Source organism: Chlamydotis macqueenii, chromosome 3 (assembly GCF_036417535.1).
Source record: "Chlamydotis macqueenii isolate bChlMac1 chromosome 3, bChlMac1.mat, whole genome shotgun sequence".
In the NCBI taxonomy this organism is placed as follows: domain Eukaryota; kingdom Metazoa; phylum Chordata; class Aves; order Otidiformes; family Otididae; genus Chlamydotis; species Chlamydotis macqueenii.
In genome coordinates, this window is record NC_141558.1 from 245,025 (window position 1) to 269,678 (window position 24,654).

At 51.7% G+C, this 24,654-nt stretch overlaps 1 protein-coding gene across 1 annotated transcript in view; it reads right to left on the reverse strand.

The window, feature by feature from the left end:
- NRBP1 (nuclear receptor binding protein 1) overlaps window positions 1-24,514 on the reverse strand; it is a 40,045-nt gene extending 15,531 nt beyond the window's left edge. The window contains exons 1-7 of the mRNA XM_086745403.1: window positions 24,404-24,514; window positions 23,961-24,186; window positions 12,791-12,913; window positions 10,021-10,122; window positions 9,838-9,927; window positions 9,289-9,329; window positions 7,862-7,956 (exon numbers count right to left, since the gene is read on the reverse strand). Coding sequence (XP_086601529.1) covers window positions 7,862-7,956; window positions 9,289-9,329; window positions 9,838-9,927; window positions 10,021-10,122; window positions 12,791-12,913; window positions 23,961-24,170 — 661 coding nt within the window. The 5' untranslated portion in view covers window positions 24,171-24,186; window positions 24,404-24,514. The remainder of the gene's footprint in view (window positions 1-7,861; window positions 7,957-9,288; window positions 9,330-9,837; window positions 9,928-10,020; window positions 10,123-12,790; window positions 12,914-23,960; window positions 24,187-24,403) is intronic.
- Between the last annotated feature and the right edge of the window lie 140 nt (window positions 24,515-24,654).

A 24,654-nucleotide genomic window follows, 5' to 3' on the forward strand; every position in this document is an offset into this window, starting at 1 on the left:
CTTCTCTGGGCAGCCTGTTCCAGGGCTTGACTGCCCCGGCAGTACAAAAGGGTATTCTTGTGTCTCTGCTTAATTCTCCAGCTGCCAGGTCCCTGTGAATGGCAGCACAGTCTGGTGTACCACCGCTCCTCCCAGTTTTGTATCACCTGTGAACTTGCTGAGGGTACACACTGTCCCATCATCCAGATCATTAATGAAGACGTTAGACAGTACCTGCCCCAGTATTCACCCTGCGTACGCCACTAGTGACGTGCCTCCAACTAGACTCTGTGCTGCTGACCACAGCCCTCCAGACCAGGACGTTCAGCTGCTGTTTGCTTATTTAGCCCACACTCTGTCCACGCATCTATGAAACAACATGGGTAACAATACCCGCTGCTGTCCTCCTGTCTACCCAGCCAGCCTTCTGCAATGAGGTGACTCTCAGGTTTGTTAAGAACAATTTTCCCTTCATAAATCTGCTCTGACTACTCCTGATCACAGTCTTGCCTGTCTTGTGGTTGGAAATAGTTTCCAGGACTAGTTGCTCCATCAGCTTCTCAGGGACTGAGGTGAGGCTGACCACCCTGTGGCTTCCCAGATCTTCCTTCTGGCCCGTCTTAAAGATAGGAATGACATTTGCTCTCTTTCAGCCTTCAGGAACATCTCTCATTCTTCATGATACTTCAAAGGACAACCAACAGCGGCCTTAGAGCAGCATGAGCCAGCTCCCTCAGCACCCGTGTCTGCATCCCGTCAGGCCCCAAGGGCTTAGGTGTGTCCAATCTTTTCTGAAGTGTTTCCCAACCTGATCCTCCTCCACCGAGGGTAAGCCTTCATTGCTGCGGACTTTGTCTCCGGTCTCAGGGGCCCAGGATTCCTGAAGGTCGGCCTTAGCAGTAAAGGCTGAGGCAAAGAAGGCAGTAAACACCCTGGCCTTTTTTGTGTCCTTTGTCACCAAGGCCTCCACTCCAATGAACGGAGGGCCAATGCTTTCCTTAGCTTTCCTACTGCTCTCTACTTCTGGAATCCTTGCTGGTTGCCCTTCACATCCCTTGCCAGATTCAATCCCAGATGGGCTTTCCTAATCCAACCTCACATGACTGCACAGCATCTCTACATACCTCCTGCGTCAACTGCCTCTGCTTCTGCAGAAAATTTTTCACATAAAATTCCAAATAAAACTCTTCAGCAATTAGAGAGGATGCTAAGCACTTCATCCTGTAGATGTAAAATGCTTGCTAAGTTCGTATTCCAGTGAGCTTCCAAGGACTGGCATGAGGAAGCCTTCTGAAATGCTCATGTTCCACACGCTTTCAGTTAAAGGACCCCAAAAGACGTGGATCTATGCAAGTATGGTACTAATACTAAAACGGGTAAAAGGCCTGGATGACCGTAAGACATGCTCCCTGACACATCCTGGAAATCCACACAAAGGCAGAGAAAAAACACGATCCAGCAAAGCTGAAGCAGCAGGCATCTTCAATGCAAAAAGAATAAATTTGACCACAGAAAAGACAAGTTCTTATAAGCTGGAGCACTAAACTGGGAAACGGAAACCTTTTTAGAAGATCCTATTTAATTGAAAATTACAAACAGTCTAGAAGATAGGTGTTTTCTGGTGTCTTCATGAACGAGATGACTCACAGCAGCACAAAGGAGGTATACTGAACAATGAAGGCAAGCATACGAAGCAAAAGCCAGCTTTAAAAACTTCTGCAAAATGAAAATGAGAGTTTATTACCACCACGGCCCAGGAGGAGGCAAATCTGTTACGTACAGACTCCACCTGGTGACTTTGCAACAAGGCCAAAGACACCAATCCTTACCACTAAATCTGACTTTAATTAAAAAAAAAAGCCAACAGCATCCCCCTAAACGCACACACTAAATCATAACACACACACACACTTTCAGTGAGGCATTAGTTGCAGTTTCAAAAGCCAGCCCCAGCAGTTAGAAGCCCAGCTAAACGACATAAATCCATGTTAAATCAGGAAAAGTGAATGCCAACACGGGTGAAAAAGTTTGCCGTTTTAATGATAGATGTTTTTATGTCTGCTGATTTCAACTATCCATTATTTTTTCTCTAAACCACACTTGCCTTAGTTAAAAAAAAAGCCAGATCCAAGATATCCTAGTAACACCTATTTTTTTTCCACATCACCTACTAGCCCTCTCAGGTGTCTGTTAAGGGTGTGAAAAACGGCGTAACAAGTTTTTAAACATCAGGTAACAAAATCCTGCAGCGCGAAGTAATGACTAAGACAAGGTTAGTTAGGAAAGCACGTCACTCACAACCTTATTAGCTCAGTGCTCAAGGGAAACAGGAGCCTCATACCCTGTATTTAGTGTTTTCAAACGCTGACCACTCTTCAAGATCTAAGGGTCAAACAATTTCCAGCTCTCATAGGAGCAGTACATAGCAACACGACAGTACTGTTGCAATGAGCTTTCAAGAAACTAGCCAAGAAAGCTCGGTATTTCAAGGCCATCCGATGTTGTTTCTGCACCTTCTGCAGCCTGAAGATGACTGGCTGAGGCCCCTTCTGGCCTTGCTAGAACAAGGGCCTTTTGTTCTGCTCGCAGGGGTGACTTGATTTCTGAGAAACGGCCTGCCAGCCACAAGCCTTGCTGCCATCAGCGGGACTGGACCCACGCTGAAGCCCAGGCTCGGTCACGTTCCTGCTCCGAGGCCTTGTTCCAGGTCAGTCACTCTGCTGCTGGCGTGCCCCCTCGCCCCTTCCGTCCCACAAAGGCGGCCTGCTGCACGTGACGCTCACAGCCCGACCTGCCCAGCTCGCAGCACTCTGCTAAGCAAACAGGCCGTCCCCAAGGAACTCTGCCCTCCTAATGCTGCAAGCAAGCCCTGACTACATCTCCTTCCCCTCAGCTCCCTGAGGTCCCAGGTTCAGCTTTTGGAGAGCCTCGCTCCGCCGGGGACGCAGAGCGGCACGCCACATCCTCCTCCTGCAAACGTTCCGGCGGCACAGAGCCCATTTGGACGGGCCCTTCCCTTTCCACCACTTCCAGCTGACAGCTGGTAGGTTCCCAAGTCAGTAGAAACAAACTCTAACCATCCAGAACAACTCCAATGGCAAAAAATACAGTAAATAATTATTTTAAATGTAAATGTGGCATTCTATTTAATACTGCTACAAATTGCAGCACTCAAATCCTTCTCTAGCCCCCACGAGCCCAAATCCCTCATAGGCACAAGTCTCACCAAAACCAGAGCTTTATCTGGGCAAACATAGATAGTAATCACAATGAGGGACTGATTTAGGTGGGATGTCTCTCTGACCATCAGGAGCGAGACACATTCACCGAAACATTCATCTCAAAAACAGAACATCTAAGGAGCCAAAACTACAAGCAAGCAATTGGATAGCCAAGCACAAAGCAAAGGCTAGTCCAGGTCTGGTGCCCAGCCAAGTCTAGCAGAGCAGGAGCAGGAAAGAGCCTAACGTACATGGAAAGTTCAGCTGGGAAGAGCTCAGAACAACAGACCCGCTCGGCTTGACATGCGGGAGCCGGCATGCGCTGGGGCCATGGACTAGCACGCTCTAGAACAAGGGAGGAAGAGAACTAACAGCCAGGAGACTTCACAAAGGGCAGCACTCCCTCTCTGCAAGGCTTTGGCTGAGAGCACGAGGACAGTTTGCATCCCAGCACGGAATACAAGGTCTCAAAGTAGGATGCACTCGGGCCAAACAATTTTCCATAGCAGCCTCACAGCAAGGGAACGCTGTACAAATAAATCAGAGAGCGTGTGTATGTTCGTGTGTGTTACAAGTATAGACACACACACATATATATAAATATATATATACACACACAGAGAAAATATGTACGTTACAGATACAGTGGTAGTCACGTCACAGGAGCGGAGAAGTTTGCTCACCATTAGCAAATATCCTATGAAAGACTGTGGCAACAGAGCAGCCCGTAAGCGGGAAGTAAAACAAGATAGAAGTCAATGAGTTGATGAAACAGCAAGCACTCAACATCGGTAGAGACAGCTAGGTCAGGATCACGGCAAAACACGGGCAGGACTGAGAACCCGGCCCTGCCTCCAGCTGTCTTTTTAAAATAAATGTACATAAGGGACATCAGTGTTTCTAACTGAGAACCAGACTAGGCAAGGGAGACAGGACATCTCTGACCAGGTAGAAGATTACGGCTGACTCTGAGGCCAAGCAGCTGGAAATCGTTCCTTCTGCGAGTGCTCTATAGTCCCTTAGCACCCCCTCCAGCAAACAGCTACTGTTCTGTACATCCCAGCAGCTCCTCCTGGGCACGGGTCTTGGCAGCAGAACCCACATGTACATACCTGGCCACAAAATTTAATAACAGAGTTAATGCCCAGTGAGATTCAGTCTCCTGGCACCACGGCCTGCCACTCAGAAGAGGCTCTGCACAGACTGCAATTAAATATGTAATGAATCCTAGAGGATGGGCTGGAGACGGGGAAGCATACGCACCAGCCGAGGGCCTGGAGGCACGGTCTGGACATACACTGGCACAACACTAAGCTTCCCCCTCTGCTCTGCTGAAGTCTCCCTTGGCACATGCTAACACACGGCCATGGCTCGGGGGCACCAGGAGACATTACAAGATGCTCCAGTTTGAGGTCTCTGTTCTGTTGGGGCACTCAAGAGCTTCCAAAAAGGATTTTTAATTCAAATCCATCACCTCTTTCCACCTGTGACTGGTTCTTACGCTCCCAGTAAGAATCTCTCACACTGCCTAACACAAGCCAGCAGCAGCAGCGCACACCCTGTCTGAACGCACTTTTCTCCTTCGCGCTCAGAGCGCCTGTGACCTGTCACAGTATGCGTCTCACAACGCGCTCCCTTCACAGCTCCACTTGTGACAATACGGATATGCACAGATGCAACATAGTGTTCCACGTGGATCCTGTGGACAAGTACGCAGCAAACAACCTGGACCCCTCACCAGGCCTGTTTTCATCTGACCACAACTGGAACGTTCCAGTTTCTGGGAACACCACTGGCAAGTTTAAGAACTGTAGGTGTCTTTCCTATCCTCACCACAAGTTCTCCAAAGCTCCCCACTCATTTGACATTTTCCTCCTGAAATCTATTAACCCTGCCTTTTATGGCACTAAAAAAAAAAAAAAAATAAAGTGAGAAGACTTATGGATTATGGATGGCTTTTGCATGTCAGCAGTATGAGAAATCCTCCCTCCTCCCCAGTCCCTTTTCCTTCCACAGATGACCCCTGGCATACAAAGATTTCATCCCTCTTCCCAAAACTCAACGCAACATCCTCCTACTAAATTAATCTCTTTTCTTCCTGCAGTGCACCGGTGGTTCTAGAAAAGCAGCCTGATCCAGAATTACATGCGGAACAAGAACAACAGTGGTCAGTCCTGCTAGTGCACGTGCTCCTGCAATCTGCAGCAGCAGCAGGGAGGGACAGGCAGAAGGGCTGCTCCACACCTGGACAGGTGTCACAGGAACAAGTACCAGCCATTTCCAATGCGACACAAGCCACAGGCACTGCTCTTCCAGCACTCCCTCAACCAGCAGACAGAAGGATGTTTTGCAGAACTCACTAGCAGCTTCCTTTCCCCATATTTTTGCAAGTATTCTCTTTTGCTTAAAGTAAAGAGAAGAGGAGCTTTCAGGAGCGTAGCCTAGAAGGGCGCTGAGCACAGAGACAGTATCAAAGAACATTAACGCACTGAATCATTGATCCCCTTAAATCCATGAGAATTACTGTCCCACTTCTTTTCAGTAAACAAAGGGAAGTTTTCAGCTACCAGCCAGCTGTAAGACACAGCTACACAAAGCAACAAACACGTGCCTGACATTGCCAGCAACCCCAAAGCCACTGTCGCTCTAGAGCCTGACCACGATATAGCCCGTCTGGCAACTGCACAGCCAGCGGCACTGGAGAATCTCTAGCTCAAACACACCTAGCAGTTCTGATGACGTCGTTTTGACTCTCCTCCATTCTGTGACATTGGTAACTTCAATTCCAGCCCGCACCGGAGCCACAGCTTTCACATCTGGAGGATTCCTCTTCTCACCACAAGTCTGCTCACACTCATTTCCTTTTTTATTTAAGAAAGGACCAGAATCTCCCAGATCAATCACTCCACTTGTGAACACAACGTGAGCAAGGCAGCCTACAACTGTGGAGCAGAAAAAACTTTGCTCAGGAGGAACTGCAATTAAGCACTGCTCCTGCACAGTCACACTCCCGGCACGTGTCCTCTTCGGGATTTCCAGGGCATCTTGCTGAGGATACAGTCGCAGCACACAGACACCTGCCACTCTTGGGAATAGCACAGCAGTCTGTCGCTGTCCCTCCTGCCCTGCCTAACAGAAGCCAAGCTCTATGGAACTGACAGAGCAGGCAAGGCTGTAACTCTCCTGAGGCAACTCTTTGTGACCCACACTCAGAGACACCTTTCTTCTAGACAGCCTCCGAACGGCACCGCTGGGAGTCTGCACGCTCTCGAGAACCTCACATCTGCCGACCTGCAGAACCTCCCTCTGGTAAAACGCCACGGCTCTCAACACCAACTTCAAGTGGTTTTTTTTTTTTTACAGACAAAGTGTTGCCTACCCATCAGAAAGACTGCAGCTGTGTAATACTTCTAAACAAAACTAGGAAGAGAAGGATCTCTTAGGTACTCAAGTCTACCACAGACTTCCCGTGGGTCGCCTGAACTGAGGGAGCCAGCTGTGTTTGCCAGCAGACAGGTACCAGATGTACACAACTCCTGGAAACTCCTCCCACCTGGGCAAAGTCAGGGAAAGACAATAAAGTGAACCCCGTGATGTCACCAGCCTGTTGAGGAGCAAAACATCACCAAGTTTACAGGCAGATAGAGAACTGAGCGTTCCCTCTGCCGTGACCCAGCCTCCCTGGGTACACGCATGTGTCAGAGGTTTGTTACCGAGACCAGAAACACCAGTGCTGGAACGAAGAGATAATGCAAGAGTTGTCTGGTGGAAAGAAAAGCCACAGAGGTCTGCAGTTTATGGAGAGAGGCTATTTTTAGGTGACAGGCAAAGCAGAGCACTCTTTCCGGTACACTAACAGCATCAGCCAAGAACTCACGCAGGACGGCAAGTGCACACTCCTCAGGGCTGAGACTACTCGCAGAAGTGGGACGACAGACAGAAAGCTGTCACTCGCAAGGGTGTGTCAGGGTACAACAGAACACATGCCAACTGCAGGCAGATTGCCAGCAAAGGGGAAAAAACAGAGTACGTAAGGATGCACTGCACTGCCAGAAAAATCACTTCTTTCTTACAAAATAAAACATTTTAACACAGGTGGCTGCCTGAACAGAGCATGTCTCTGCCAAACAGGCCCAAGGCAAGCGGCATCCTGAACTGCAGACCAAAGTGAGCGATGCTGGATGAGGATGCCAAAACAAGCAGCTTGCTGCAGCCAGAGTCTGCAGCCTTGATTATAAACGTTGGCTGCTACAAGAAGCACACATGGCCTCTGTGGACACAGCTCTCAAAGCTTCACAAGACTGGGAAAAGAACTCTGAGTGTATTAATACAAAAAAGACTGCAGAGCAGATGAATCCAAGGATAATGCGCATACAAAACTTGAAAGTTTCAGCACCATTGCTCAGGTCGGTCCCTCGAGAATCTCAAAAACTGAGGAAGGGGCTAACAAGAGAAGCAGTATCCAGTATTAGTCCCTCCTGCGCCTGAACGTGATCCAACCAAGAGTGAATTCACTACCAACTCCTGGCCCGACTGACGTGGAGGTGGAGGAACATGTGCACAAGCATGACTATCATGCCAGATAACCCTGAAAGGATGGGATGCCTTTTTCTGTCCGAGTAGTTTGTCTCATAGGCAAAGGTCACCTCCACAAGCCTTACCTGAGCCAATTTTGATCAGTCCGTTGTGCTGAATGAAGATGGTGTCGCAGGTCAGGTTACCGTGGATGATCGGGGGATCACAGGAGTGGAGGTAGCTGGAGATTGAGAACAGAGTGCTGGTCAGGAGACTGCTGAGGCCAGGAATCCCTGCCTGCACCCCTTCCCTGCCTCAAGCAATGCCAGAAGAGAACAGGAGGGCAAAAGGCGCAGGGACTTACAATGGCAGGGAGGTACAATTAAGTGACTGTACATCAGCCTCCAGGCTGAGAAAAATCACGAAAATTAAGCAATTGTCTCTCACTAACAACCGCCAGAACGTGGAGGGGAAAACAAGGCTTTCCCTGATCAGTTCCTGAGAAACCCAGGGTACCAGGGGTAAAGAAACATTTTTCGTGAAACCATTTCATCCATCCCAATACTGCTAGGTGGGTGCTGAAAGGGTTCCAACTTGATACTAAAAATATGAGAGCCTTATTCTGGCCCTGCTCACAGGGCCTCAGAAAGGCACTCAGTGCTGTACAAACACGATCGGCCGTGTTTTCCAGCAGGCACAAAAAGCTGTTCAGCACTGGGGTCCAAGGAACACTTCAGGCTACCTGGTTTTGTGCCTCACTGTGCTTGGTTTTACGTCAGCAGCCAGCACAACCAGGGACTGCCAGCTCCCAAAAGCTTATCAGAACCCCAGCTACTCATCAACAGCTCTATCTGGCCAAAGGGCAATAGAGCTTTTCCTATGGACTGGGACTCTTGCTCTGACATCTGGGCTGCTGTTTTTCCAAGGCTGTTATTAGCTACATACCAACGCTGGCTCAGGTAGAGAAGAGTCTTTAAAACCAAAACCACTCCCACATTCTATTCAACTGGGTTACGCTAAGATGGCTGCAGAAAATCCGCATCATCCAAAAAATCTGTAGATACACACACACTTCTAACAATATCACACACCACATTAATTACTAATCCACTGCACACTACAGGAGCGCAGTCTGCCAAGACACAGAAGATTTTCCTCACTTCTCTTACATGGAATTTGATTGCTTTGAGACTCATCCTCTCGGCCACGGTTAGATCCACAGAATAAAGCTGGATACTCTGGAGAGCTCCCTGATGCTCAGCTCTCACACGCACTGTTGTATCAGTTACCACTGTTGGGATCCAAAACCTACATTGCACCCGTTTCTCTATTTTAGAGGCTTCACTGCTGTCTAACTGAAGACTCTGGCATTGTTATACGAAGCGCAGTTAACACTCTGCAGTCCGTGACTGGAATAAGAACCAGGCTGGGCAACTGAAAATGCTCTGCAGGCTCCATTCCACAAACCTTGCTAATGTTGGGCAGCATGTATGCTTACAGCTTTTAATAGTCTAGCATAAGAGAGGCCACACTTAAACTGGCAGCTAGACCATGAGATCAGTAACTGACATACCTGAGAGCAGAGAGGATCTGGGTACACCATCGCTTCCAGGCCTACAGACACAGGAGCAGAAAGGATAAAAACCATCATTCAAGGAAGCGGAACGAACCCGTAGTTCTGTGATTGTGTGCCCGTTCACGTGAAGAGATACACGCTCCATCCCGTGGCTTTTACCCAGTGCAGTCGTGTAGGAAGTGAGAACTTAGAGGATCAGTACTTCCAGGCTCAGTTTAGTTTCTGCATACTCATACGGGTCAAGAAACACCCTCCCCTCCTAACTCCTCTCATGCACGGATGTCCTCCCCCTTCCCTGCACGCACACACGGGAAGGGACGTGCCTGCCACACCGTACATATGAAGCTGCAGAACTGCTGGAAACAAGGCAGACAGCACGGAACAGCTGGCCAAGAGAACCTGCAATCAAACTAGCTTACAGCAACAAAAAGGAATTGCAGCCACATTATCACCAGGTTGCCTTCCCATCAGGACCCTCTGCCTGAAAGAGCTTTACAAAGGCTGATGGCACTGAGTGAAAACAGGCATATATGAAAAAAGAGTTACCTTTTCATTCATAGTTTTGTGGTTTTTCTTTGTCTTCTTCAGGAACTGCTTCAAGCTCCCTGAAGACATATATTCAGTGATGAAGATCACCTGTAGGGGCAGTATGAATCATTACCCCCTGCTTCACTAATTACCTAGAGGAGATACAGTGAGAAAACCCAACGGAGTGTTCACTTTACTTACCCTGGCCTTATTCTCCTTCACATCAGCCCAGTATTTGTGAAACTTCACAATGTTCAGATGTTCCAGCTGAATTAAGTTGTCAAACACCGCTTTAACTTTTTCCTTAGCATCAGAAAGACAAAAGACATGTTACATTAGAGACCACATCAGCCCACAGCCTACTTTCTTCTTGGGGTTTGGTCCCCTTAAACAACACTGTACACTTCACGCTCCTACGCTAAGAACAAACAGCATCTGGTTTCATCCTGCACCGCATCTCAGCTGAGCACGGTTTGATCACCAAGACTAGATCAACACAAGTGCCCGTGGAAATAGCACAACAACAGTTCTCCGTCACATCTGGTGACGGTCTGGTGGGAGACGTGAAGGTTGGGCACTGTCTTGGGCAGAGCGACCATGAAATTGTAGAATTCTCTATTCTTGGAGATGTCAGAAGGATCACTAGCAGAACGGCTATCCTGAACTTCAAGAGGGCGGACTTTGACTTGTTCAGGACGCTTGTTGCGAGGGTCCCTTGGGAGTCGCTCCTTAAGGGTAAAGGGGTCCAAGAAGCCTGGACGCTCCTCAAGATGGAGATCTTAAAGGCACAAGAACAGGCTGTTCCTGAATGCTGTAAGGCGAGCCGTAGGGGAAGAAGACCGGTGTGGATGAACCGGGAACTATTGTTGAGGCTCCGGAAGAAAAAGAGAGTCTATGTCCTCTGGAAGAAGAGACAGGCTACTTGGGGAGATTACAAAGAAGTTTCTAAGGTATGCAGGGAGGAAGTCAGGAAGGCAAAAGCTCAGCATGAACTCAGATTGGCCACTGCAGTAAAAGAGAACAAGAAATCCTTTTACAAATATATCAGTGGTAAGAGAAGAAATAAGGAGCATTTACACCCTTTACTTGATGCAGCGGGGAATGTGATCACTGAGGATAAGGAGAAGGCTGAGGTCCTCAACGCCTTCTTTACTTCTGCCTTTAATAGGCAGATCAGTTATCCTCAGGGCACTTTATGCCCTAATCTGGAAGTCTGGGATGCCAGGCCGAGTACACCCCCTGTGGTACAGGTGGAGACAGTTAGAGAGCTCCTTCTCCATCTGGACTGCCACAAGTCCATGGGACCGGACGGGCTCCATCCTAGGGTGCTAAGGGAGTTGGTGGGGGTGATTGCCGAGCCGCTCTCGGCCATCTACCAGCGGTCCTGGTTATCTGGGGAGGTCCCGGAGGACTGGAGGCTTGCCGATGTGACTCCCATCTACAAGAAGGGCCGTAAGGAGGATCCGGGGAACTACAGGCCTGTCAGCCTGACCTCAGTACCTGGGAAAGTTATGGAGCAAATCATCTTGGGTGAGATCACTCGGCATATGAGTGGCATCCAGGGGATCAGGCCCAGCCAGCACGGGTTCACGAAAGGCAGGTCATGCTTGACCAACCTCATTTCCTTTTACGACTGGGTGACCAGACTGGTGGATGAAGGAAAGGCTGTTGATGTGGTCTACCTGGACTTCAGCAAGGCCTTTGACACGGTCTCTCACAGTATTCTCCTAGGGAAACTGGCTGCCTGTGGACTGGGTAGGTATACCCTTCTTTGGATAAAGAATTGGCTAGGGGGCCGTGCCCAGCGGGTGGTGGTTAATGGAGTCAAGTCCAGCTGGCAGCCTGTTACAAGTGGTGTCCCCCAGGGGTCGGTACTTGGGCCCATCTTGTTCAATATCTTTATTGATGACCTAGACGAGGGGATTGAGTGTACCCTCAGTAAGTTTGCAGATGACACCAAGTTGGGTGGCGGTGTTGATCTGCCTGAGGGTAGGGAGGCCCTTCAGAGGGATCTGGATAGGCTGGATCGCTGGGCTGAGCTGAATGGCATGAGGTTCAACAAGGCCAAGTGTCGGGTCCTGCACTTTGGCCACAATAACCCCATGCAGCGCTATAGGCTCGGAGCTGAGTGGCTGGAGGACTGTGAAGAGGAAAGGGACCTGGGGGTGTTGGTTGATGCTCAGCTGAACATGAGCCGACAGTGTGCCCAGGTGGCCAAGAGGGCCAACGGCGTCCTGGCCTGCATTAGAAATAGTGTGGCCAGCAGGAGCAGGGAGGTAATCATCCCCCTGTATTCGGCGCTGGTGAGGCCGCACCTTGAGTATTGTGTTCAGTTTTGGGCCCCTCACTACAAGAAAGACATTGAAGCCCTGGAACGTGTCCAGAGAAGGGCAACAAAGCTGGTGAGGGGTCTGGAGCACAAGTCTTATGAGGAGCGGCTGAGAGAGTTGGGATTGTTTAGTCTGGAGAAGAGGAGGCTCAGGGGAGACCTCATTGCACTCTATAGCTTCCTGAAGGCAGGTTGTGATGAACAGGGGTTTGGCCTCTTCTTCCAGGCAACAAGCAGGACCCGAGGAAATGGCCACAAGTTGTACCAGAGGAGGTTTAGATTGGACTTGAGGAAAAACTTTTTCTCTCAAAGAGTGGTAAGGCACTGGAACGGCCTGCCCAGGGAGGTGGTGGAGTCTCCGTCCCTGGCAGTGTTCAAGAGGCGGCTTGATGAGAAGCTACAGGACATGGTTTAGTAGCTGTGGCAGCAATGGTAGTGGGAAGACGGTTGGACTAGATGATCTTATAGGTCCCATCCAACCATGTGATTCTATGATTCTATGATCTTCTGCAGAGGCCAGGCTTAAGATTAATTTGCTACATTTGAGCAGCACAGCAATCCAAATCCAGCCCATAACCCTCATGAAAGATCACCAGTATCTACAATTCCACCCGCATCTTGTTGGGGAACACATCAACTTACTTCCTGAAGCTTAAAGTTCTTCCGCTCAGAAAACTGAACCTCATTCCAAACAACTTCCACGCCTTCCTCTGTGTCCATGGCCAGGTAGGCACTGTCGATCCCTGGGACGTTGCGCTGATTCACCTGCGTGGGAAGGATGGAGACAGGCGTCAGTTCTAAGCCAGTGACATCAGATCGCTACCATGCATCCTTCATTTGAGTATTATGAACTTTGCTCATTAACCTTTAATTAAATGAGCATTCCAGGACAGGAGTGCGCACATACATTTCAGGAATGGGATGTACCTAAATGCGAGTACATTGCAGGCCACAGAAGCAGCAAGCCTGGGCATATTTGAGGGAAAACTTCTTTTACACAAAGGCTGTTTTGTAGTAAAAGCTGCCTTCTGGCACCAATACATTAGATTTTTTTATGTTTTATAATACCTGTAGTTCAATTAACCACCAAAAAACCTCCAATCATACAAAAAGGTTATTTAAAAAAAGTCTCAAGAACTCAAGACGCAACTTTCGGGAGGAATTTTCTGAAAGGTGATGAGACACCAAATTGAAGAGAGAGGAAACTTATCCAAGCAGACAGAAACAAAGGGAAAGCTGCAAGTTGGGAACAAACTTGGGAATGGATTATACAATTGAAATTGCTACGATAATTTATCTAGTTAATAAATACAGATGTTAACCCAGCAGAGGTACATCCACACCCAATATTAAGGACATAGATGAACACTAGGAAAGCAACAAGGCAAGGCGAGAGGACCTGACAAAGCAGGAGTTTAAAGCCTAGCACGAGAACGGCCAGGGCTGCGGAAGGACTCAATGCTGGAAGACCGGCACAGACCCAGAACGAACAACACTCCCAGCAGCAGAGTTTACCAGTGGTCAGTGGCCAGCTCTCTCTCTTTCGCCTACTGCTCAGGACTGTTCCAGGATCGCTTTTCAGTTTTGTTTCTGCGATCGCTGCTCAGGATGGGCTCTATCGGTCACTGGGTGGTGGTAAGTCGTGCACTGTTCGTTTTGTATATCTTACTATCTCTAAATTTTGTTATTATTATCTTCTTCCTTTGCTATCCTAGTAATCTGTCTTCATCTCAACCCACAAGTTTCCTTTCTTCCCAATTCTCCCCCCTATCCTGCTGGGGAGGCTGAGCGAGAGGCTCCATGGTACTTGATTGCTGACTGGGGTTAAACCACGACATCTCACCAGGGACCCCTTCAGCATCCCATCTGCCGGAAGCTTCTCACCATGTACAAGGCCTTCCTTAAAAATCCCTTCCCCCTTGGCGGCCACTTTTAACACAATCACGTTTACTCCATCTCAGCTGCAGTGTTATGCTAACGAGAACTGACAGACTGTTCTGCCACCCCCAAAACTTAAACGAACTAAACACCATGCTACAGGAAATAGCTACTGATAACACAATACTAACTAACAAAACTGAGAGAAAGAAACCGGTTTCCAATGGACAGTGCTTTCAGCTCTGGTGGGCTAGCCTCGTGTTTATAAAGAAACTGCCGGAGGAGGTGGGTGCCACACAGAACTTGCAGGTCACGCTAGCGATCAGCTAACCTTGAGCCCCTGACACACTGTATAACAACAAGGACTAACACAGCAACGGGACGTACACATAAGAACAGAAGTCAACCGAGGCAGTAAGTTTACTGTCGTACAATATCAGCTTTTAAAGTTTGCATTACAAACATCTGTTCACCAGTCACCAAACCGGGAGGTGCTGCTGACTCTCTTGGGGAAAAGAGCCCTTCAGAGGGATCTGTCCAGACTGGAGCATTGGGCAATCATCAACGGGACAAAGTTTACAAATCAAAATGCCAAATTCTGCACCTGGGATGGAGTAACACCAGTCACAAGTCCAGACTGGGAAAGGAGTGGTGGGAGAGCAGCCCCACGGAGAGGGACCGGGGGGGCTGGAGAGCAGCCCCGCAGAGAGGGACCGGGGGGGCTGGCGGGCAGCCGACTCCACAGGAGCCAGCAGCGAGCCCTGGCACCAAGAGGGCAAACCGCGTCCCGGGGCGCATCACACACCACACGGCCAGGAGAGGGGACTGTCCTGCTGCACTCAGCGGTGCTGCGGCCTCTCCGGCAGGACTTTGTGCAGTGCTGGGCCCACCGTTTGAGAAGGTTCTCAAACGCATTCCGAGGAGGGCAGCCCAGCTGGTGACGTGGCAGGCAGGCACGTCCTCTGGGGAGCGGCTGAGGACTCCGGGTTTGTCCAGTCCCGAGAAAAGGAGGCTGAGGGGCGACCTCCCTGCTCTCTGCAGCTTCCTGAGGAGGGGGCCTGGAGAGGGGGATGCTCCCCTTTTCTGCCTGGGATCCAGGGCTGGGACTCCTGGGAATGGCCCAAAGCTGCGCCAAGGGCGGCCCAAGAGGGGTCACACCCTGCAGCCGGCTTCCCGGAGCGGCGGCCGACACCCCGAGCCTGTCGGGGTTGCAGAGGCGCCCAGACGAGGCCCCGATCCCACGCCTCAACTTTTGGTCAGCGCTGCGGCGCTCGGGCAGCCGGTCCGGGAGATCCGTGTAGGGCCCCTCCAGCTGAACTGTTCTACTCTGTTCTACCCCATCAGTACCTGGACAACTCGGGCTGACAGCCAGTCAAACAGGTGGGATTCTTTGCTATGATCTTCCAAGGGGATCCTAACAGGCCCAAGGACATTCGATATGCTGACATTGCAGACGACACACCGGAGTGATAAACAACAGTAAACCACAGTGATACAGGTCGCTCAGTAAGCGGAGCGGTACAGTGGTGTGACACAGGCAGAGCACTGGCACCACACCAGCAGGAATAAAGGATACAGGCCGTAATTGCACAGACAGGCTGGTGTACAGAAAACAACCACAAGAGACAAGAGCTTAGCATGAACAACCCCACTCCCTTCCCAGCCCTCAGCTCCTGCGTGACCAAGGGGTGGAAGGTCTGAGATTCGATTTACAGAGATATTCATCATATTTATCCTAGCAATGTAATTTTCTCCCTCTCCCTTTTTTTTATATATATGTACACACACACTCTGATACCGACGTATGTATATATCAGGCCAGGTCTGTCAGGTTTCATCATTAAAGAAAGGTGAAAGAATTAAGATAATTAGGGACAGAACATTGATTCAGTAAAATTTTAGTCTAAGAAATATATTACTGACCGTTCTGTAGAAAAGCAGTGACTTTTTTATCATACCACCGCCACACAGACCATACCCCGTGGCCAATCCAGCCTTGCGAAAGCATTTTGATAGTTCTGGTTAAACAGCAGACTGGGGGACAGGCTTCACTGAAAATTCACGTCAGGTTACTCTCCAGACAGTAGATCAGCAACTTTAACAAAAAAAAAAAAAAAAAAAAGGGCAAAAAACTCCACCAAACCAGAAGTATGAAAAGAGTCAAGCTGCTCTGAACGGAAATAGCACTGCTTTCGATGTCCCACAGGGAGACAGGCATCATTCCTGTTCATTTAACGGCTAACACACACAGACGCTGCCTGCCAAGAGCCCAAAGGGACAAGTGCTTGGTTTCACCTGGTGCTTCACAACACTGAGCCCTCCAACGGAGGCAAAGAGTTGGATCTTACTGAACTGCAGGATGGAAGTAGGAAGATGCAGTGAATTCTCCACCCCTAACTCCCAAGGGTCACAGTCACATGCAAAATAAATAAGGGAGTTGTAAAAAAAAAAAATAAATAAAACAAAAAACAAAAACAAAGCAAACCAATGCCCTATAAATAAAACCCATTCGACAGAAGTCCCTCAGGAAGGTCACAGTAACCCACCAGCACCTGTGCCTACTGTACTATTACCACAGCCGCACCGTTATCAAAACCCTCCCGCACGTACGACACCAAGGATGCCGCACAGACATCGCTGACTGCCGCCAGGGACAGGAGCTGTAACCGGCTGGGAGGTTCAGGAAGTCCTCAGTACTGAACCCAGGCAGGAACACAGAACACCACAGAGGGGAAAATTCAGAGAGGATAAACTCCAAGTTAGGCACTTTCACCCTGTACTAGCCCGTCCTGTCATTCTGTGACACTTTCCTCGGTAGAGAGATCTTCAAATCACTGCAGACAACTCTGAAAAACATCATTTAGTCTCAGTAGGTGTTAGAAGACCAATCTCAGTAATTACGAGGAAAAGACCAGAAAATATCATAAAAATTGGTACACTCCTGTAAGCACAAATTTTGAATAGGCTTGTAAAAATCACTCACGGCACACAGAATATAAATAGAAAGTAATTATTTCACATTTCTCATAATACAAGAGCAAAAAGGCAGCCAATGAAGTGATCAAACATCGCATTTTAAAGAGGAAGCACTTGATCCTGACAGTACAGATGTACATAAAAATTAAACTGCAAATCCGACTGCCTTGGGATGTGTATCAGAAGTAAAAAGGCTGCAAGTGGAAACTAAACTAGCCATCTGAAACGTGTGCATCTGCAACTATCACATGCAGCAGCTCCCACATACCACCTGGCTCGGATTCCTCAACACCTGACTATTGTGAGAACGCGCCACAGCAAAACATCTCAGCCTTTTTTCCGTTCTCCTCCTGTGCACTCTCTTCTTTGGTGGTTAAAAGCAGAAGCTCTGCCGTGCCACCTAAACACGAAAAAGCTAGAGCAGAATTCCATATATTCACGAGATACTGATTTTCTATCTGGGAGTACTGTAACGACACATTTTCTCTTTATTCTTGCTGCTGCTGTAATCACAATTTTTAAAGTTGTATTCTTCTGCATCATAACAGTTGTTGGCTCAACTTCAGACAGAGCCGCAGCAGTCTCCCTGAAGTAACAGCCCAAAAAAGTTCCATCAAACTGCTGCAGAAAGGTGTCTGGCAAGGGCTCTTCAAAGCAGAGGCAAGAACGGCATCAGCGATCAGAGCCACGATCAGAGCTGCGACAGGGCGGGGAACCCAGGCAGCCTCCTCCACGAGGGGCGAAACACTGAGCCGGGGCCGCAGGGCCCAGAGGCGAGCAGTCAAGTCATTGTCTCTGTTGGAAACCCACCCAGGCAACTCAACAGGAGAAATCCCCGCAGCAATATTACGCCAGCCAAGCGGAGATGTCGTGTAAAGGAATACAGGACTTACAATAGGATGCTGGCAATTCTGGGATGAAACAAGAGGACTCGGGTACAACATTCGCGGGCTGTTTGAGGGAAGGGCTAGAAGTGCGGAAACAGAAGGATCAAGATGAATCGCTAGCCAAGCGCTGTGCCTCATCACCCCCACCTGAACCGTCTTTTTATCACACTGTTTTTTCAACTGCTTTCTGTGCAAGTGTGCTCCTTACTCTCTATGTATGTGCACAGATCTGCTAGCGAACCGCAAGCCTGAAAGTCAGGACGAGAGGTCTTGGGGCCAGATTTTGCAGAGACAGAGGGGCTGGGAGACAGGTACTAGAGAACCCGTGAAATGGGATTTTCCCTGCGCACCGATCCTTAGAAACAGGACACAGCTATTCGTGTTACCTGGGTTAACACGGGACGCTTGGAGCAGCGCTGTGCTGCCATTTGTGCTGAGCTATTTGTGGCTGGCCGTGCCTTCGCCGTGCCCCAGGACTTGCCGTGCAGCCCCGCTGGTGTCGGGGACGGCGAGCAGGCGCTCGCTTCCGCTGGCCCCGCAGAGCGTTCCTTCCCAGGTGCGAGCAGCCGACCGCCAAACAGCATCCACCGCCGCACTGGGATCGCCCCCGGGCCTCCCAGTGCCGGTCTAGAGACAGCGCTCTGACACGGGGAGGCTTTGGTGCTGCCAGTAAGCTACACAGACCCCGTTATTTTTAGAACAGCTCTGTAAAGAATGCAGCGCAAACCCTACCCCTCGGTGACAGGCAGCCAGCGCAGCTAGCACCTCCCATCACCCAGGAGAGCTGGAAAGGCAGCAGACAGCTGCTCTGGCTGCGCCCGCTCCCCCGCCGAGGCGGCGTAAAGGCTGAGAGGTGATGCTGGCCGGGGCAGCACCAAGTGAGCTGCCAGCTGTCCCTTACAGCCGGTAAGCGAGAACATAACGGGTCTGCAGACAGCAGCCCCAAGACAAAGGCTCCGTTCCCTCCACACCCTGCAGTGCCCCCGTCTCATTCCAGCTCATCTCAAGGGCTGGTTCCTTCCAGGAAGCCTCCAGATGAGCCAATGAAAACGTTAAAAGGCTGCATGTACTCCCTCTTCAGAGCATCTTCCTAAGGGCCAAGCAAAATCATAAACACTACGGCACAGCATTAGTTTTCTCCACCAGCTGGAAAAACACAGCTCCATTGCCAAAACCTGCCAAAAAGCCAGCAGCCCTCCTAACACTGCTTTGCTTTGAGAAACTCCGCAACCCGTTCCCCCTCCAGCAGCTGGACCCAACGCTCAGAGCATCTCAAATGCCACCCTCCCAAGGAACAATGTCTCGCTTTCTTTTCCTGTCACACATCCGAGTTTCTGTATGTGGGAAAGGCTGATGCTTATCTTGTACTACCTCAGCAAGTTTCCTGCCGGTCACAACAGCGGCTAACGAATCAGATTCAAGCATCACAAATCCAAACACTCCGTCTATTGGCATTTTCTCTCCAAGAATCCTGCACTCTGCCTCCTTGAGGAAATGTAAAACAGAGGTGCAAAAGTCATCAACCAGCTCCAGATGAAAAATGATTCAAGAAACAAAGACTTCCCCCAGGAGTGAAAAGACAACAAGGAGATAAAATAAAGAAAAAGTTAGTAATATATCAAGCACAGGACAACAATCAGAAAACCACAGGGTCATTTCTTTCTCAAGGGAGGTTGCTGATGCTAGCGAGAGCTCAAACATCACCTTTCAGCCACCTCAGAAATCACTCCCAAGATTTCAGAATCTGTATGAAAGAAGTACAGCTACGTCCGCCATCCGCACAGGATGGCCGAGTTAACACTTGGGCAAGTTTCCAGGCAAGGGACTGAATGCAAGTAGGACTGCAAGAATGGTACAAGGCTGTCCTGCTAATCTTGAGCAGCCCGAAATATCCTCAGGAAAGGGTAAAGGTATTTAAGCAGAGACCCGTTCCCTTTCTCCCATTATCTCTCTTTTCTCCTGTAAGTGCTGGGCTTCACATCCTTGCAAAGTCTTCTGCGCCAGGGAACAAAGCAGCACTGGCAAGAGCGGTGCCACAACTGACCACACCTTACCAGGCACCCGCAGCGAGCAAGCCTGGCACACCCGAGCCTGCTCAGCCCCCGTCTCGCTCTGAGCTGTGACAGACATGCTCGTGCACATACCTAAAAGGGACTGCTCGCTCCCACGTCCACACGGTACAGATTCACCCACCAGCACTAAGCACGTTACAAAGATGTCAAAGTCTTTACACTAAGGTCTTGGCTCACGCAAGCGCACAGGGTTTTCCTACCCAGAAAAGGCATAGAAAGAACCCTGGCCAACAGACAGCTACTAAACACCTGACAGACTGTAGGATCATCTACATCTGTGAACGGTAAAGTCCCTCCCAGTAACATGAGCTTGCCAAGCCCAACAAAGTAATAAAGATTCTGCTGCAGCAGAGCACAGGTTCTCCTACAGTCATGTTTGGGCCCCTTTCCTGTTTGATCTGCGTAGCTCTCAGGGACAGCAGGCACTGAGTAAAAGCTCTTGGTTGCCAGTTTCATACCAGCCAGTGGCTGGAGTCTAAAAGGGAACAGCAAGCGTGTCACTGCAATCCATCTCTATTAAGAAGATAGCAGATAATTCTGAAGATACTTGGACAACCCAAGAAAAACAAATTATGTATGGATGCTGACTGAAAGAAGAAAATGGAGTGTCACATGGGGACAACAAAAACCTTTTTTTTTTTTGTCAGGGAGAAAAGCCAAAAGGGACCAAGGCAAGCACAAGCTTGGCGAGCCTGTCAGCCTCAGTCTCTCCTTCCTGCAGCTCCCCTAACCTCAGGCTGCCGGTCCTTTCTCTACGCCTCTCTGTCATGAGACAAGATTCCTCCCTCAAAAGTTTCTCTTTGGCTCCTTGCAGGGGCTAAAGCCTCGCCTTTGTATACGTCAGGAGAGGCCGCAGCACCGCTGAGTGCAGCAGGACAGTCCCCTCTCCTGGCCGTGCCGTGTGTGATGCCCGCCAGCCCCCCTCAGTCCCTCTCCCCCGGGGCTGCTCTCCAGCCCCCCCGGTCCCTCTCCCCCGGGGCTGCTCTCCAGCCCCCCCGGTCCCTCTCCCCCGGGGCTGCTCTCCAGCCCCCCCGGTCCCTCTCCCCCGGGGCTGCTCTCCCGCCGCTCCCCTGCCCTCGTGCACCAACGCGCTCTCAGTCCCGTTAGCCCGTGCGGTTATACCGAGGCTGCTGTGGCTAAAACGTGGCCAAGCAATTCACAGCCCCGCTAGCCGCACCGCGGGAACCACTGCAGCTTTCTCCCTCCCCTTCCCTCGCCCCCAGGCAGCCCCTGCTGCCTTCCTCCGGCCCCCGGCCGCGCACGCCAGGCCCGTGCGGCACGAAGGCCCCGCGGACCGGAGAACCCCGGCACCGGTCAGGGCTGCTGAGGGAACAGAGCCGGAGCGAGCCACGGGGGGCGCGGGCAGAGGCCCCGCACGGACCCCGCAGCGCTCCAGCAGCGCCCACTCCAGCGCTCGGCCAGAGCAGGCCCCGCCCCGGGCCGGGAGCCCCGCACCGGCGGGAGGGCGTGGCGGCGAGCAGCCTATGGGAGATGGCGCAGGTGATGTAACGCTTCCCGCCGCCCCCCGCCATTGGCTGGAGCAGCCGTCCTTCGGCGAGCCGCCCCGCCCCGGCCGGCGCCCCTCCCGCCGCCTGCCCCCGCCGCCCAGGCGGAGAGGCGGGAGCAGCGGGCCTGGCACGGGCACCGCAGGCCGCCCGGCCGCCCCACGAGCAGTCTGTGCCCGGAACGCGCCGCGGAGGCAGCTGCTGACAGAGTCGGCAGCCACCGAAAACCTGCGCGGTTACTGCGTTCCCGAACGTGCACGCGCGGACGCGGCGGGAAGCAAGCGGTGAGGCGCCGAACACCGGGAACAGCGGGCCGCGCTCGCTCCGCCGCGGCCACCGCTCCTGCTACCGCTCCGCGCTGCGGCCACGGCGGCTGCCGGATTCGGCGTCCGCGGAAGATACTGCCCCGATAAAGAGCCGGGACTGCACCGCCGCGCCGGGGGCGGCACGGTCCTTTTCCATGCTGCGCCGGCCGGAACAGCCAGCGCCCACCGCGCCCGCGCTAACAGCCCTCTCCACGGACACGGCTGGCACACGAGCATGCCAGGATGCCCAGAAAGTAAAGCTGATGTTCCAAAATAAATTTAGTGCTGGAACATCTGCAGCAGGAGAGTTTACTCTAGGGAACGGGCCAGTCCAAAAGCTGAAGACAGCAAAAAGAACATGATGTCATACGGTCCAAGCGAATTAATTTCCACAATCAAGTCACAAATTTACACGCAAAATTAAGAGACAAAACAGAACTCAATGGCACGGTCAGTAGGAGCCCGTGTTTCTCACGCACACGCGAGGCAAGGCCCCTGTGCAGGCAGCTGCAGCAGGCACCAGCACCCAGCCAGCTCTCCCTGCGGGGAGGCGCTGCAGCCTGGGCAGACGAAGGCTGGAGAACCAGACACCCCGAGCTGACCCCGGGCCGGTCAGCAATGCGTTCCGTGGCCTCCAACAGTCACTGCTCCGTCTGAAGGTGGAACAAAGCCCATACATCTAAAGTACAGAGGCGGCTTGCCTTCAAACCAAGCAGCACTCCCGTTCTCAAGCCAGAGGACAGTAAGTTAGCTGTGCCAAAATTTTAAGGAACTTCTTGTGTTTGGGCCTTAATTTGTCTGCAGACAGGAAAACTGAAATCTAAATAAAATACTAGGGCCTACCAAATCTTACTTTTTAATGTAGGAGAGTAGAGAACGGCCTGGAAGGAGATTTATCTTTCTGTGTCAAAATTCTCTGTATTAAACAAAACACACTGAACAGAAAACCAAAACAAACTCCAACTGAACATCAGCTTTGTTCTGCAATGTGTGCCAATTCAGCACAGATCATAGGAAAAAGCCCTTCAGATTATCGTAAGGAACACATTGTGGAGGTCCGAATCCAAGCTTCACACAGATACCCTCCCCATTGCAAACCAAACCAGGAAAGGCACGCTCTTACCACATCGTGCCAGGGTTCGGCTTATGTTAACAGAACCAAGACAGGTTTCAAGGAAGCAAAGGTAAGGACTGTGGGCAATCCTTGACCTTACTTTGACCTCCAAATTTACATCAGAATAAATAACTCTTCCACTGCTACCAGAGTTTGAACTACCCTGTGTCTACCAAAATGGATAAAGCGGACAAACCTCTATGCTCAGCCCTGACTTGGCTGAGAAAAGCTACGTCAGCACTTGTGCCGCCGCACTGGAGTTAACATTTGCTGTCTTTCAGCAGCTACCACAGCTATAGAGCTTGCCCGGCCAGAGCAGGTTTCGCTGAGCCAATACAAAGCAGAAACCAGTTTGTGGAGACAGCCCCCAATAAGATAAAACAGAGCCCAGCAAAGGGTGGAAAAAGGGAGAGGCCCCAAACAGTAAGATCTAATCTGCCTGTATCCTTATACAGGAGAATTCTGATCTATGCGCTGAGAAGTGGACGCGAGTTGGACAAGCCAAGAAACAAGTCTGCACTAACTGGCTACGCTTTATCTTAATTAAAGACTTCAAAGCAAACCAAAAGCAAGGCACAAATCAGAAGCAAGCGAGAACGGGTAACTGGCCGCCTCCGCAGCAGGTACTGTTCACTTCACGCTCCCCGGCAAACACCAAGGACTATCCAGTCATTGCTCTTCACGATCACCCGAGCAAGAGATCTGTGAAACGCGACGCGCACAGGAAGGAGTGCTGAGACGCTCCCTGCTGAACACAGCAGCAACAGCTGGCCCCGGCACCATCTGTACAGAAGAGCCTGCAACACAGCGAACGCGCAGGGAGAAAAGCGGGCTGCGCTCCCACCTCGACGTTCCCGAGCCCGCGGAACGACGGCTCCGCAGCGCACAAAGGGCCGCCCATCTCCCTGCCGCCCCGCACGCCTGACGGGCCCGGGCTGACCCGGGGACAGGTGGGAGGAGGACAGCCGGCGGGGCAGGACGGAGGCCGCCCGGGTCCCGCGCCCCGCCCTGCCCGGTCAGGGCTCCCCCGCACACCCCGGCGGCCCAGCCCCGCGAAGCGGCCCCCGGCACTGACCTCCTCACGCCGCTTTTGCCAGCGGCCGCACGGCGACTCCTCCAGGATCTCGGACTCGTCCTCGCTCTCCTCCTCCTCCTCCTCCTCCGGGGGCGCCGCGGAAGTCACGGGCGCAGACACGGAGGTCATTCCTCCCGGGCCGGACGACGCGGACTCCGGCTTCGAGTCGGAGCCGCCGCTCGGCACCTGCTTGGACTCGCCCTCCGACATGCTGCGGTCGCACAACCTAGGGGCCGGACGTGCTGCCCGTGAGGCGAGGCGGCTGCGAGGCCAGGCCAGGCCCAATGGGCCGGACCGGGCCGCGCCCGCCGGGCCTGTCAGCCGGGGCCGCGCCTCGGGCCTGCTGGCGGCGCCCGGCCGAGCCGGTTCCGGCCGAAGGCAGAGAGCAGCGCAGGGATGGGGCGGGAGCGGGGTGGAAAGCGGAGCGGGGGCCGCACACTTACCGGGCTCGCCCGGCACCTCCCGGTCCCTAAGCGCGTCCCTGCCCCGCCGACGGGCCGCCGCCAACCGCCGCGCTGCGTAACGCGCCGTCCGGGGCGGGGCCTCCCGCACGACGCCCAATCAGAGCCCGGGAGCGTGCCGTCAGCCTCCGCGAATTGGCCGGTGGGCGGAGCTCCGGGTATATCCTGTGACAGGGGGCGCCCGCGCGGTCACTGCGCGAAGGGCCGTGAAGCGGGGAGGGCGGGGCAGCTTG